At 56.6% G+C, this 12,785-nt stretch overlaps 1 protein-coding gene across 2 annotated transcripts; it reads left to right on the top strand.

Moving 5' to 3' along the window:
* Positions 1 to 854: 854 nt before the first annotated feature.
* APLP1 (amyloid beta precursor like protein 1) lies at positions 855 to 12,137 on the top strand. 2 transcript variants are annotated; one of them, XM_009435399.4, is made up of 17 exons: positions 855 to 1,116; positions 2,001 to 2,144; positions 3,244 to 3,376; positions 3,585 to 3,697; positions 3,960 to 4,093; positions 4,206 to 4,384; positions 4,831 to 4,961; positions 5,987 to 6,061; positions 6,852 to 7,010; positions 7,089 to 7,217; positions 8,877 to 8,976; positions 10,077 to 10,184; positions 10,441 to 10,467; positions 10,942 to 11,012; positions 11,235 to 11,297; positions 11,419 to 11,562; positions 11,688 to 12,137. In XM_009435399.4, the coding sequence occupies exons 1-17, from the start codon at positions 970 to 972 to the stop codon at positions 11,784 to 11,786; spliced, it is 1,956 nt and encodes a 651-aa protein (XP_009433674.1). In that variant the 5' UTR covers positions 855 to 969; the 3' UTR covers positions 11,787 to 12,137. The 2 variants fall into 2 exon arrangements, with proteins under 2 accessions (XP_009433674.1, XP_003316371.1); XM_003316323.5 differs by having other exon boundaries at positions 10,444 to 10,467.
* The last annotated feature ends 648 nt before the right edge of the window (positions 12,138 to 12,785 follow it).

Below are 12,785 nucleotides of genomic sequence, written 5' to 3' on the forward strand. Positions count from 1 at the left end.
CAAACAGAAAAGACACACACATAGGCATGTATGCACAGACACACGCATAGATGTCCACACAGTTGCACACAAGTGACAGGGCTGCCCCAGGGGTCCTGGGGAAGACTGAATTCTAACTCTCATTAGAGGAGACAAACAAGTGAGCCCTGAAGTGGAGCAGGGAAGGGGAGACTATGGGTAGGAAAATGGCAATCCCCTGGTCCTTACAGCAAGCGTGGAGATCCAGACCCTAATCCTGAGGTGCTGCATCCACAGTGGGCATGGTGCTGGTGCCTGCTTGGATGATCCTTAAAGAAGGGTCCTGGGGGCTTTGGTTCATGGATCCTTGAGCTAGGAGTTAAAGGTCCAGGCCCCTGGGACCCTTGGGAAGCAGAGCAAGAAGAGTGAACTCCTGGGTCTGAAGGAGAATGGGCTGGGGGCTTGGTCTCTGGTCCTGAGAGAGAAGGTGCCCAGACTTCTGGATCTGAAAGAGGAGGAGACTAGGTCTCAACTGCTGCCTTCTTGACTGGGGACATTTTGGAGGCCTGTATTCCTGAGCCCTCAACAGAGGAATGTACTAGGGGATGGGGGTCTCTGATGCTTGCATCCTTGGAAAAGGACAAAACTGTGAGTGTCTGGGTCTAAAGAGGGTGAGAGTCCTGCGGGAGGACTCAAAATCCACAACGGGCGGAGCCCATAGCCGGACTCCTGGCTGGGCCCTTCATGGGGCGGGACGCCTGGAATCTCGAGGGGCGGGGGCCTGGCGCAGGCTCCCGCCCGGGGTTCCCGAGCTGCTCCACTCTGCGCGAAGCCGCCACGCTATTGTCCTGACCAGGAAGGCGGGGCCGGCGCGGGGCGGGGCTGGCGGCGCCGGCGCAGCCCGGGGGCGGCGGGAGGAGGAGGTGGCGGCGGTGGCGCTGGGAGCTCCTGTCACCGCTGGGGCCAGGCCGGGCGAGAGTGCAGGGGACGTGAGGGCGCAAGGGCCGGGACATGGGGCCCGCCAGCCCCGCTGCTCGCGGTCTAAGTCGCCGCCCGGGCCAGCCGCCGCTGCCGCTGCTGCTGCCACTATTGCTGCTGCTTCTGCGCGCGCAGCCCGCCATCGGGATCCTGGCCGGTGGGAGCCCCGGTGCGGCCGAGGTGAGGCCGGGCCGGGTCCTGGGGGATGGGGGAAAGGGCGGGACCGGGTCTCTGGACGCCGGCGCGGACATGTCCAGGGCAGAAAGCGCGGTCTTTCCAGCCAGGTGGTCAGCCCCCAGGCGCCCCCAACCACATTTATGAACCCAGGGTTCCAGGCCCCAGCTCCCCCATCATGCGACGTCCCAGCCCCCTCCCATCTCGAGCATAGGAACTGGTCTATTCAGAACCCCTGGTCCCAGAAGTCCAGCCCCCTCTCCAGACCCAGGTGACTCGGCCCCAACCCCCTCCCGCCTGGACATAGGACCCACCAAGCAGCGAGGCATTTAGATCCAATAATCCAGACCCCTTGTATTCTCTGGACCCATATGGAGGCCCTTGCAGCCTCCCAGGACCCAGGAGTCCAGTCCTTCAGTCACCACCCACCCCAACCAGATGTAGCTCTCCAGTCCTCAAGGACCTGGTGTCCAGGACTGTAGGCCCCTGAAGCCAGGCCTTATCAGCTTTGCATCCTGCAACGGGAGCCTGAGCAAGGGATGGAGGGAGGAGGAGGCCAGAACTCCTGGGTTCTGGCCTCCTCCTCCGCGATTCAGGTTTAACCCCTTCGGGCTCCAGAGCGGCTGCGCTGGGGTGGGGGCGGAGTCTGTCTCCGCGGCAACAAGGCAGAAAGAATCCCGGGGGACCCAGGTCGCCATAGCAACGGGAGCGCCGGGGCGCCCCCGCCCTACGGGAGCTGTTTCCCAGGGAACGGTGCCTCCATGGAGGCGGTGTGCGGTGCTTGGGGGAGGGGGCTGGTGCTGGGGGTCTCGGTCCTAGGGAGCAAAGAACCAGGGGACCCTCATGCCAACGCCCCCCGAGCCCTCACTGTCCTCTCCACTTCCATCCAGGCCCCGGGGTCGGCCCAGGTGGCTGGACTATGCGGGCGCCTAACCCTTCACCGGGACCTGCGCACCGGCCGCTGGGAACCAGACCCACAGCGCTCTCGACGCTGTCTCCGGGACCCGCAGCGCGTGCTGGAGTACTGCAGACAGGTGGGCGGGGCCGAACGGGAGAGGCGGGGCCGCCCATAGAAAGCCAGACTTGAAAAAGGCGTGGTCCAGGGTGCTGCGCGATCTAAGGCGTGGAGGCTGGGGGGCGTGGCCAATAAAGAGGCGCAACTATGCTAGGGGCAGGGGACCTGTTTTGAGATACTAAGTCAGGAAAAGGGGAGAGCCGCGAGATAGCCAGAGAGGAAGTGGAATTTAGGAATCTGGTGGTCTTTGTAAAGAGTAGAGGTGTAGGGGGGAGTGGCGAAAGGATAAGCGGGGCTAAGACAGAAAGAGACCTTAAGGACCAGCAAGATGGGGAAAGGGGTGGAGCCCAATGAGAGCGCGGAGAGCTGGGGGGGCGTGGCCATGAAAAGACAAATCTGTAACGGGAAGGGAGAGTTTTGGAGAGGCGGAATAGAGGAAAAGGCGGGGCCTAATGGAGGGTGAGACCTTTGGGGAGACGAATCTGACTGCGGGGAGGGGTGACCGGGGAGGGGTGACCAGAGAGGTGGGCTTAGAGGGACCTTCAGAAAGAAACAGCACAGGAAAAGAGATAGGGCTTAAAGATGACGGGACTTTTAAGGGAAAACTGCTAGTGGGCGTGGCCAATGAGCACAAGGAGCTTGGATATCTAAGGCTGGTGCTAGGGAGAAGCAGGGCCTAGGGAAGCGATGTCCTCATGAATACTAGAGCCTTGAAAACGGACCTGGCCGGGCGCGGTGGCTCACGCCTGTAATCGCAGCACTTGGGGAGGCCGAGGCAGGCGGATCACCTGAGGTCAGAAGTTCGAGACCAGCCTGGCCAACACGGCGAAACTCCGTCTCTACTAAAAATACAAAAATTAGCCTGGCATGGTGGTGCGTGCCTGTAATCCCAGCTACTCAGGAGGCTGAGACAGGAGAATCGCTTGAACCTGGGAGGAGGAGGTTGCAGTGAGCCGAGATTGTACCATTCCACTCCAGCCTGGGCGACAAGAGCAAATCTCCGTCTCAAAGAAAGAAAGAAAGAGGGAGAAAGAAAGAGAAAAGGGACCTGACTACTGGAGAGGGGTGGCTGGCAGGGGCGGGGCAGTGGGCTGATTGCCCCCATCTGATCCCCCCAGATGTACCCGGAGCTGCAGATTGCACGTGTGGAGCAGGCTACGCAGGCCATCCCCATGGAGCGCTGGTGCGGGGGTTCCCGGAGCGGCAGCTGCGCCCACCCCCACCACCAGGTTGTGCCCTTCCGCTGCCTGCGTGAGTCCCAGGCGGGGAGAGGGGAACTGAGGTGGGAGTTTCTGAGGGGCAAGGTTCTGAGCCCCTCTCTCAGGCCTACATTAAGGGGCTGGGTGCTTGTGTCCTAAGTGGGGCAGAGAAGCCTCTGAGGATAAAATATCTGGATTCTGAGGAGGGTAGGGTTGGTGGCTGTAGGAGGATCTCACCCTGGTGTCCCGTGCTTCCCCAGCTGGTGAATTTGTGAGTGAGGCCCTGCTGGTGCCTGAAGGCTGCCAGTTCTTGCACCAGGAGCGCATGGACCAATGTGAGAGTTCAACCCGGAGGCATCAGGAGGCGCAGGAGGTCAGGACCTTGGCCCACCCGTCCCCAGCCCCCACAACCCAGGAACTGGGACCTCTAACACCCTCCGCCACCAGAACCGAGGAGTCTGGGCCACCAGCATCCTCTTCGCACTTGGGATCTAAGAATTTCATCCCCCAACCCCTTCCTCTAGAAGCAGGAATCCAGGCTCCCAGCCTCATCAACCCCCAACCCTGGCAGCCCAGTTCCCCATCTACCCCCTCCCATCCCACAATCCTGGCATCTGGGCCCACTCTTCCCACAGGCCTGCAGCTCCCAGGGCCTCATCCTGCACGGCTCGGGCATGCTCTTACCCTGTGGCTCGGATCGGTTCCGTGGTGTGGAGTATGTGTGCTGTCCCCCTCCAGGGACCCCCGACCCATCTGGGACAGCAGTTGGGTGAGTGGGAGGGAACCCTCCGTGCCCATCTCAAGGTTCCTGAGGCAGGGGTTGGAAGCCTGGGAGCCCAGGCCTGGGTTCTTACTGCCTGGGTCCTCTCCTGCTCCCTCAGTGACCCCTCCACCCGGTCCTGGCCCCCGGGGAGCAGAGTAGAGGGGGCTGAGGATGAGGAAGAAGAGGAATCCTTCCCACAGCCAGTAGATGATTACTTCGTGGAGCCTCCGCAGGCTGAAGAGGAAGAGGAAAGGGTCCCACCCCCAAGCTCCCATACACTTGCAGTGGTCAGCAAAGGTGAGGCAGTCTCTGAACCCCTGGGGCCTCTCCACCATAGAGGGAGAAAGATCTGGGGGAGTCTTGCTGGGGGGTGTCTTTGGGAGGGGCCTATAGGGGAAAGGCCCAACTGAGGAGAAAAGACGAGAGTATCTTTGGATAAAATAGAGGTAGAAGGGCTAACCTGCCAAGGGAGGGGGTGGTTTGGGGGTACTTGGGAGTAGAGGGGCCATTGGGTAGGTCTTGAGGATCATTTCAGGAAAGCTTGGAAGATGGTGTAATGGATTCCTAAGCTTTGCAAGAACAGGCCCAGTCCAGAACTACATCTCCCATAATGCCAGGCAGCAGCGGTGGCTAAACTGGGTGCATGATGGTCTCCGGTGCACTCTAGGAAATGTGGTTCTCTAGGTAGAAAAGGCGACCTGGAGGTGGGCTGCAGACTGACCTCCTGATCCCTGGTCTTGCAGTCACTCCCACCCCGAGGCCCACAGATGGTGTGGATATTTACTTTGGCATGCCTGGGGAAATCAGTGAGCACGAGGGGTTCCTGAGGGCCAAGATGGACCTGGAGGAGCGTAGGATGCGCCAGATTAATGAGGTGATAATACTGGGGGCCCCAGGACCCCCTACAGTACAGAGCTCCCTAAATACCAGGAAATTCCTCCAGGACACATTGATACTACCTCCAAAGGCTCCCTAAGCCCCTTTGACCTTGAGCTCTCAACACCACCCCCTAAGATGGCCAGAGATCCATGGCCCATCTAGAATCCCACTGAGATGCTACCAGGTTCTCTGGAAACTCTGGTCTATGGTACTCTTTCACTTTATTGGTTTTTTTTTTTCTTTTGTTGTTGTTGTTGTGACGGAGTTTCGCTCTTAACACCCAGGCTGGAGTGCAATGGTGCGATCTCGGCTCACTGCAACCTCTGCCTCCCAGGCTCCAGCGATTCCCCTTCCTCAGTCTCCTGAGTAGCTGGGATTACAGGCACCCACCACCACGCCCGGCTAATTTTTGTATTTTTAGTAGAGACAGGGTTTCACCATGTTGGCCAGGATGGTCTTGAACTCCCGGCGGGAGGAGATCCACCCGCCTCGGCCTCCCAAAGTGCTGGGATTACAGGCATGAGCCACCACACCTGGCCTCTCTTTCACTTTAAACTCCTTCTGGATCTTCCCTCTTGGGAACCCAGGAGCCAGCGAGACTTAAGGGATCTGGGGCTTTTAAATCTTTTTTTTTTTTTTTTTTTTTGAGACAGAGTTTCGCTCTGTTGCCCAGGCTAGAGTGCATTGACGTGATCTCCCACCCACTGCAAGCTCCACCTCCTGGGTTCACGCCATTCTCCTGCCTCAGCCTCCCGAGTAGCTGGGACTACTGGTACCCACCACAGCACCCAGATAATTTTTTGTGTTTTCAGTAGAGACAGGGTTTCACCATGTTAGCCAGGATGGCCTCAATCTCCTGACCTCGTGATCCACCCACCTCGGCCTCCCAAAGTGCTGGGATTACAGGTGTGAGCCACTGCGCCCAGCCATGGGGCTTCTAAAATCTTAAAGAGGGGTTGGGGGACTGGCCAGGTGGATCAGGGTGGATTCTGGGATCCTGAAGCTCCCCTCCCTATGCAGGTGATGCGTGAATGGGCTATGGCGGACAACCAGTCCAAGAACCTGCCTAAAGCCGACAGACAGGCCCTGAATGAGGTAGGACAGCCCCAGTGGGTCCTACTCATGCCTGTCCACCACCTGGAGCATGCTCAGTTTCACCTGGCTCTGGCTGTGACCTGCCCATCCAGTTCCACCCCTTCCCACCTATCTCAGCCTTTCCTGGCCCCATGCCTACATGCAGCTCTGCCCCTCTTAGCTGTCATCTGACCTGACACTGCTCTCCTCCCCAGATTGGCCATATTCGGCCCCATCTACAGACTTGATTTGCCTCTCAGGGCTGGCTCTGGAGTCCTGTCCCAAGCCAGGGCCCCTGCAGATGCAGCCAGGGCCTTCTTGGTCTCTCTTTGATGCATTTATGTCTCTATCAGGCCCCGCCCCCTGATTCTGGCTCTGCCGGGCCAATCTCACCTTTATTAACCTGACCTACCCCATGGAGACCCCACTCATGTTAGCCCCCATTCCAGCTCTTGGTCCCACCCCTATCGTGTCATTTATACACAGCCTGTCTCCAGTTTGACCCTGCCCAGGCCAGGAGCCCTGCAAGGCTTTGTCCCTTTCACCTTAACATTGGTCAGTTCTGCTCCCAGATTGCTCCCACTCAATCTTACAGTTTACATCCTCACATTGGCTCCCAGTGGGCCTAGTCCCACCTCCACTCTGCCTGGCCCTGTAGCCCACCCCTTCCAGTCCATAACCTTTGGTTCTGCCCAGGCCTGGACCCCTGGAACGCCCCCCAACCCCATGTAGCCCTGCCTTTCCAGGCTCTCTTTGACCAGGCTTTGACCCATCTTCTCCTCTCCTGACCCTATGCCCACCCGCTCCCCAGCACTTCCAGTCCATTCTGCAGACTCTGGAGGAGCAGGTGTCTGGTGAGCGACAGCGCCTGGTGGAAACCCACGCCACCCGCGTCATCGCCCTTATCAACGACCAGCGCCGGGCTGCCTTGGAGGGCTTCCTGGCAGCCCTGCAGGCAGATCCGCCTCAGGTGCGGGGACCGTGGGGGCAGAGAGCAGAGGGTGAGAAGGGTCAGGGCGGGCTTGGGCATCCTGTGTCCCTTCCACAGGCGGAGCGTGTCCTGTTGGCCCTGCGGCGCTACCTGCGTGCGGAGCAGAAGGAACAGAGGCACACGCTGCGCCACTACCAGCATGTGGCCGCCGTGGATCCCGAGAAGGCACAGCAGATGCGCTTCCAGGTGCTCACATACTTCCAGCTCCCAAATGCGCCGCTATTCCTCAGACGCCCGCGCCTCAGGCTCTTCTCTTGTCCCTTAGACCCTCTTTCTGTCTCTTGGACCCCTTCCTATCCCCTGAACACCGCTTCTCTGCCCCTTCCCAGTCTCTCAGCTCAGCTTCCTGACCCTGAAACATGGACCCTCACATGCTGTGTCTTTGACCCCTGCTTCTTGTCCCTTGGATTCCTACTCCCCCCGCCGTCGATCCTATGTTCTGTCCCTTGGATTTTCACTGCCTTTCCCAGAATCGTCTTTTTTTTTTTTTTTTTTTTTTTTTTGAGACAGGTTCTTGCTCTGTCGCCCAGGCAGGAATGCAGTGTGCAATCTTGGCTCATTGCAACTTCCACCTCCTGGGTTCAAGCAATTCTCCTGCCTCAGCCTCTCGAGTAGCTGGGATTACAGGAGCCTGCCACCACACTGGGCTAATTTTTTTTTTTTTTTTTTTTTTTGACAGAGTCTCGCTCTGTTTCCCAGGCTGGAGTGCAGTGACATGATCTGGGCTCACTGCAACCTCCGCCTACTGGGTTCAAGCTATTCTCCTGCCTCAGCCTCCTGAGTAGTTGGGACTACAGGCGGGTGTCACCACATCTGGCTGATTTTTGTATTTTTAGTAGAGACAGGGTTTCACCATACTGGTCAGGCTGGTCTTGAACTCGACCTCAGGTGATCCACCCTTGGCCTCCTAAAGTACTCAGATTACAGGTGTGAGCCACCACGCCCGGCCCCAGCTAATTTTTGTATTTTTGGTAGACACGGGTTTCAGCATGTTGGCCAGGCTGGTCTTGAACTCCTGACCTCAGGTGATCTGCCTGCCTTGGCCTCCCAAAGTGCTGGGATTACAGGCGTGAGCCACCATGCCCAGCCAGAAACCCCAATAATTTTTGCACCAATCTAATATTTTTAGCAGAGACAGGGTTTTGCCATGTTGCCCAGGCTGGTCTCGAACTCCTGACCTCAGGTGATCTGCCCACCTCGGCCTCCCAAAGTGCTGGGATTACAGGCGTGAGCCACCGTGCCCGGCCAGAAACCCCAATAACTTGCACCAATCTAATATTTTTAGCAGAGACAGGGTTTTGCCATGTTGCCCAGGCTAGTCTCAAGCTCCTGACCTCAGGTGATCTGCCTACCTCGGCCTCCCAAAGTGCTGGGATTACAGGCATGAGCCACCGCGCCCGGTCGAGAATCTCCTTCTTGTTCCTTGAACCCTCTTCCTGTCCCTCAACCTCCTTTCTCCATAACTTCACTTGTTTTCCCTGGAACCCCTGTTCTGTGCGCTCAAATTTGAATTCCCCTTTCCTGGATGTTTTCTTCCCGTCTATGAAACTCCATTCTGTGCTCTTGAACTCCAAATCTTGCCTTGAACCATGTCATTTCTATATGACCCTCCAATCCTCAATCTCTGTCTCTGGAATCCCCTCAAACACCACTTTCTGTTCCTTGGACTTTATTCTTCAATTTCCTTCTCCTATGGCCCAGTTCCTAACCCTTGTACCACACATCCTGTCCATTGCATGTGCCGCTTTTCCTCAGTCGCTATTGAATTCCTCCTTCATACTGCTTCAGTTTCCTCGTCTCCAGCCTGCATTGCCCAGTTCATCCTTCATGTCCACTCACCCACAGGTGCAGACCCACCTTCAAGTGATTGAGGAGAGGGTGAATCAGAGCCTGGGCCTGCTTGACCAGAACCCCCACCTGGCTCAGGAGCTGCGGCCCCAAATCCGTGAGTGTCTATTACCCTGGCTCCCATTACAGATCTCTGAGGGCAGATCTTGACTCCTAAATGTTGGGCCCCCCCAATTTCATTTATTCCTCTGTAACAAACAGCCCAGACCTTAGCAGTGAAAATCAACAATGATTTTTCTTTGTTCATGATTCTGCCATCCGGTCTGGGCTCAGCAGAGTGGTTCTTTCAGTGGTCTTGCCAGTGGTCAAGCATGCAGCTGTATTTAGCTAGCAGATCATCTAGGGGCTGGGAGTCTAGCACAAATGGACCTTTCTCTCTCTCCAAGGAAGCGCAAGGCCTCTCTTCTCCGTGGAGCTTCTCCATGTGGTCTCATCAGCAGGGTAGCTGGATTCCCTACATGGTGGTTTATGCTCTCTAAGACATCACAGTAGAAGTTGCTAGGTCTTAAGGCTTGGGCCCACATTCTATTTGTTAAAGCAAGTTACAAATTCAGTCCAGATTCAAGGGAAGGAACCTATATGCATACCGGAAAGTGTGACCTATTGCAGCCCCCACATCTATTGTGGCTTTCTCCTGGATATCTCACACATAACCCTGATTCTCCTAGTATTTAAGAAAGCTATCATCTTGAGGCGCAGTGGCTCACGCCTATAATCCCAGCACTTTAGGAGGCCGAGGCGGGTGGATCACTTGAGGTCAGGAGTTCGAGACCAGCCTGGCCAACATGGTGAAACCCCGTCTTTACTAAAAATACAAAAATCAGCCGGGCATGATGTCGCTTGCCTGTAATCCCAGCTACTTAGGAGGCTGAGGCAAGAGAATTGCTTGAACCCGGGAGGTGGAGGTTGCAGTGAGCTGAGATCGCATCATTGCACTCCAGCCTGGGCAACAAGAGTGAGACTCTGTCTCAAAAAAAAAAAAAAAAAAAAAACATAATCTTGAAACTTCAGCCTCCATCCTTCCTGCCAGCAGTGCCTCCATCCAGCTTCCCACTTTCTCAGATCACACTTCTGGCTACCCCACACTTGGGGCTGACTCTGCTGTCTGCATGATCTCCCACTTGCTCTACTGGTAGGGTGCCCTCCACTCACCCCTATGCTCACTACCTCAGCCACCTTTCTGCATGTCCCCCTCAGAGGAACTCCTCCACTCTGAACACCTGGGTCCCAGTGAATTGGAAGCCCCTGCCCCTGGGGGCAGCAGCGAGGACAAGGGTGGGCTGCAGCCTCCAGATTCCAAGGATGGTGAGTGAGCTCGCATATAGATGACCCCAGACATTAGGGAACAGGCCCCAGCCTAATTTGTAATCCCCTAGAGTCTGAGGGTGTCTTCACCACCACAGTGACTGGGAGAGGATGGGGAGGAACGTCTAAGGTTGCAGGGGCCTCTGTAGGATCCCCAATCCTCCTTCTTAGTCCCCGGAAGGATGTTTCTCCACCTTTCTTTGCTGATACCCTCCTCTCTTCACTGTTCCACTCCCTTGCTTCCTCTGGCTGCCAGCAGACACCCCCATGACCCTTCCAAAAGGTGAGTGTCTCACAGTTAACCCCAGCCTCCAAATCCCACTGAATCCCTGAACCCAGAAGGAAACAGGGTCCATCCATTGGGAACCTCAGACCCCCTGGGGTAGAGTTTGATGTACTTTCCAGCCCCCTCCTCTGGACCCTAAAGAATGAGATAGGGCCAGGCGCTGGTGACTCACACCCGTAATCCTAGCACTTTCAGAGGCTGAGGCAGGAGGATCCCTTGAGGCCACGAGTTCTAGACCAGCCTGGGCAACATAATGAGACCCTGTACCTACAAATAATTTAAAAATTACCTGGGTGTGGTGGGGCATGTCTGTAGTCCCAGCTGCTCAGGAGGCTGACGTAGAAGGATCACTGGAGCCCAGGAAGTTGAGGCTGTAGTGAGCTGAGATCATGCCACTGCACTCCAGCCTGGGTGACAGAGTGAGACTCTGTCTAAAGAAAAAAAAAAGAATGAGATCAGACTTGGGGGTAGGGTCCACAGAACAAGATGCTGCATCCCCTGAGAAAGAGAAGATGAACCCGCTGGAACAGTATGAGAGAAAGGTAAGTTAGTCAGAACTGTGGGCTCCCTAAGGGGAACAAGATCGGGGCCTATATGGCTGGGTACGAGGGGGCTTGGATTCCTTGTCCTGAGGGAAGAGGGAGCTGAGGACGTGGAATTGAGATCCTAGAAAATGAGAGGGCTGGGGGACGCTCTCTTGGGCCCTTGGGTAGGAAGAAGCCAGTGCCAGGCTTCTGGGTTCCTGACACCTCCTGCTCCCCCAGGTGAATGCGTCTGTTCCAAGGGGTTTCCCTTTCCACTCATCGGAGATTCAGAGGGATGAGCTGGTAAGAGGAGGAACAGCCGGGTACCTAGGGGAAGAGACCAGAGGTCAGCGGCCAGGCTGTGATTCCCAAAGCCACACAGGACCCTCAAAGAAGCCCTCTGCCCCATCTCCTCTCCCTGCAGGCACCAGCTGGGACAGGGGTGTCCCGTGAGGCTGTGTCGGGTCTGCTGATCATGGGAGCGGGCGGAGGCTCCCTCATCGTCCTCTCCATGCTGCTTCTGCGCAGGAAGAAGCCCTACGGGGCTATCAGCCATGGCGTGGTGGAGGTGAGAACCATGGCGTGGTGGAGGTGTGGGAAGAGTTCCTGAGCCCGGGTGTGGGCGGCCTGAGAGACTTGCGGGCAGTCCTGCCCCCGCACCACACTGTCCTGTCCCTCCCCTGCTCGTTGCAGGTGGACCCCATGCTGACCCTGGAGGAGCAGCAGCTCCGCGAACTGCAGCGGCACGGCTATGAGAACCCCACTTACCGCTTCCTGGAGGAACGACCCTGACCCGGCCCCCTTCACCCCTTCAGCCGAGCCCAGACCTCCCCTCTTCCTGGAGCCCCAGAACCCCAACTCCCAGCCTAGGGCAGCAGGGAGTCTTGAAGTGATCATTTCACACCCTTTTGTGAGACGGCTGGAAATTCTTATTTCCCCTTTCCAATTCCAAAATTCCATCCCTAAGAATTCCCAGATAGTCCCAGCAGCCTCCCCACGTGGCACCTCCTCACCTTAATTTATTTTTTAAGTTTATTTATGGCTCTTTAAGGTGACCGCCACCTTGGTCCTAGTGTCTATTCCCTGGAATTCACCCTCTCATGTTTCCCTACTAACATCCCAATAAAGTCCTCTTCCCTACCAGGCCAGTCTGAGTCTCTGTGGGAGAATTAGTCTGTAACCACAGCTGGACGCGGTGTCATCGCCGCCCAGGCCGCCTTGGCCTCTTTAAACGGGATGACGGAGCTTTAAATCTGGGCGGGTCCTGCGGGAAGGGCTGGCGCGCCGGGGGCGGGGCTCAGAGACCAGGGATAGGCGCCTGTCCTGGAGCTCTCCGCGGTGCTGAACTGGCCGCACCTTCCAACTGTCAATTGGGTACCAGTGTGGACCCCAAGGAGGCTGGGCTCCAGCGAGTTTCCCCTGCCATCTGTTCAGCCTCACACACAATCACATGCAGCGCCCACCCCAATCTTCGAGAGTCCTGTAAGAGATTATGAATCGTGAACCACCGTTCCCATTCCCCAAAGTCTTCATTCCTTCTTGGGGAGTCTATAGAAACCCTCCTGGAGTGTGGAAATTCCAGTCACGTGTCCCAGAAAGGGATATATGATATCTGCACGTGCCTACTGAATTTCGTTTTATTTTCTCCCCCTACTGCCCGTATAAATGCAGAAGAATTTCTTTTTCTTTCTTTTCTTTCCCCACCTCCCTTTTTTTAAGACAGGGTCTAACACTGTCACTTAGGCTGGAGTGCAGTGGTGCAATCATAGCTTACTGCAGCTTCCAACTCTT

This window comes from Pan troglodytes, chromosome 20, assembly GCF_028858775.2.
Source record: "Pan troglodytes isolate AG18354 chromosome 20, NHGRI_mPanTro3-v2.0_pri, whole genome shotgun sequence".
NCBI classification, from domain to species: domain Eukaryota; kingdom Metazoa; phylum Chordata; class Mammalia; order Primates; family Hominidae; genus Pan; species Pan troglodytes.

Bases quoted from the DNA above. Each gene is read 5' to 3' on its own strand.
- APLP1 (XM_009435399.4), top strand. From the start codon at position 970: ATGGGGCCCGCCAGCCCCGCTGCTCGCGGTCTAAGTCGCCGCCCGGGC. The intron at 4,094-4,205 runs GTGAGTGGGAGG...CTGCTCCCTCAG, and splicing joins CCATCTGGGACAGCAGTTGG to TGACCCCTCCACCCGGTCCT. The intron at 7,218-8,876 runs GTGCTCACATAC...ACTCACCCACAG, and splicing joins CACAGCAGATGCGCTTCCAG to GTGCAGACCCACCTTCAAGT.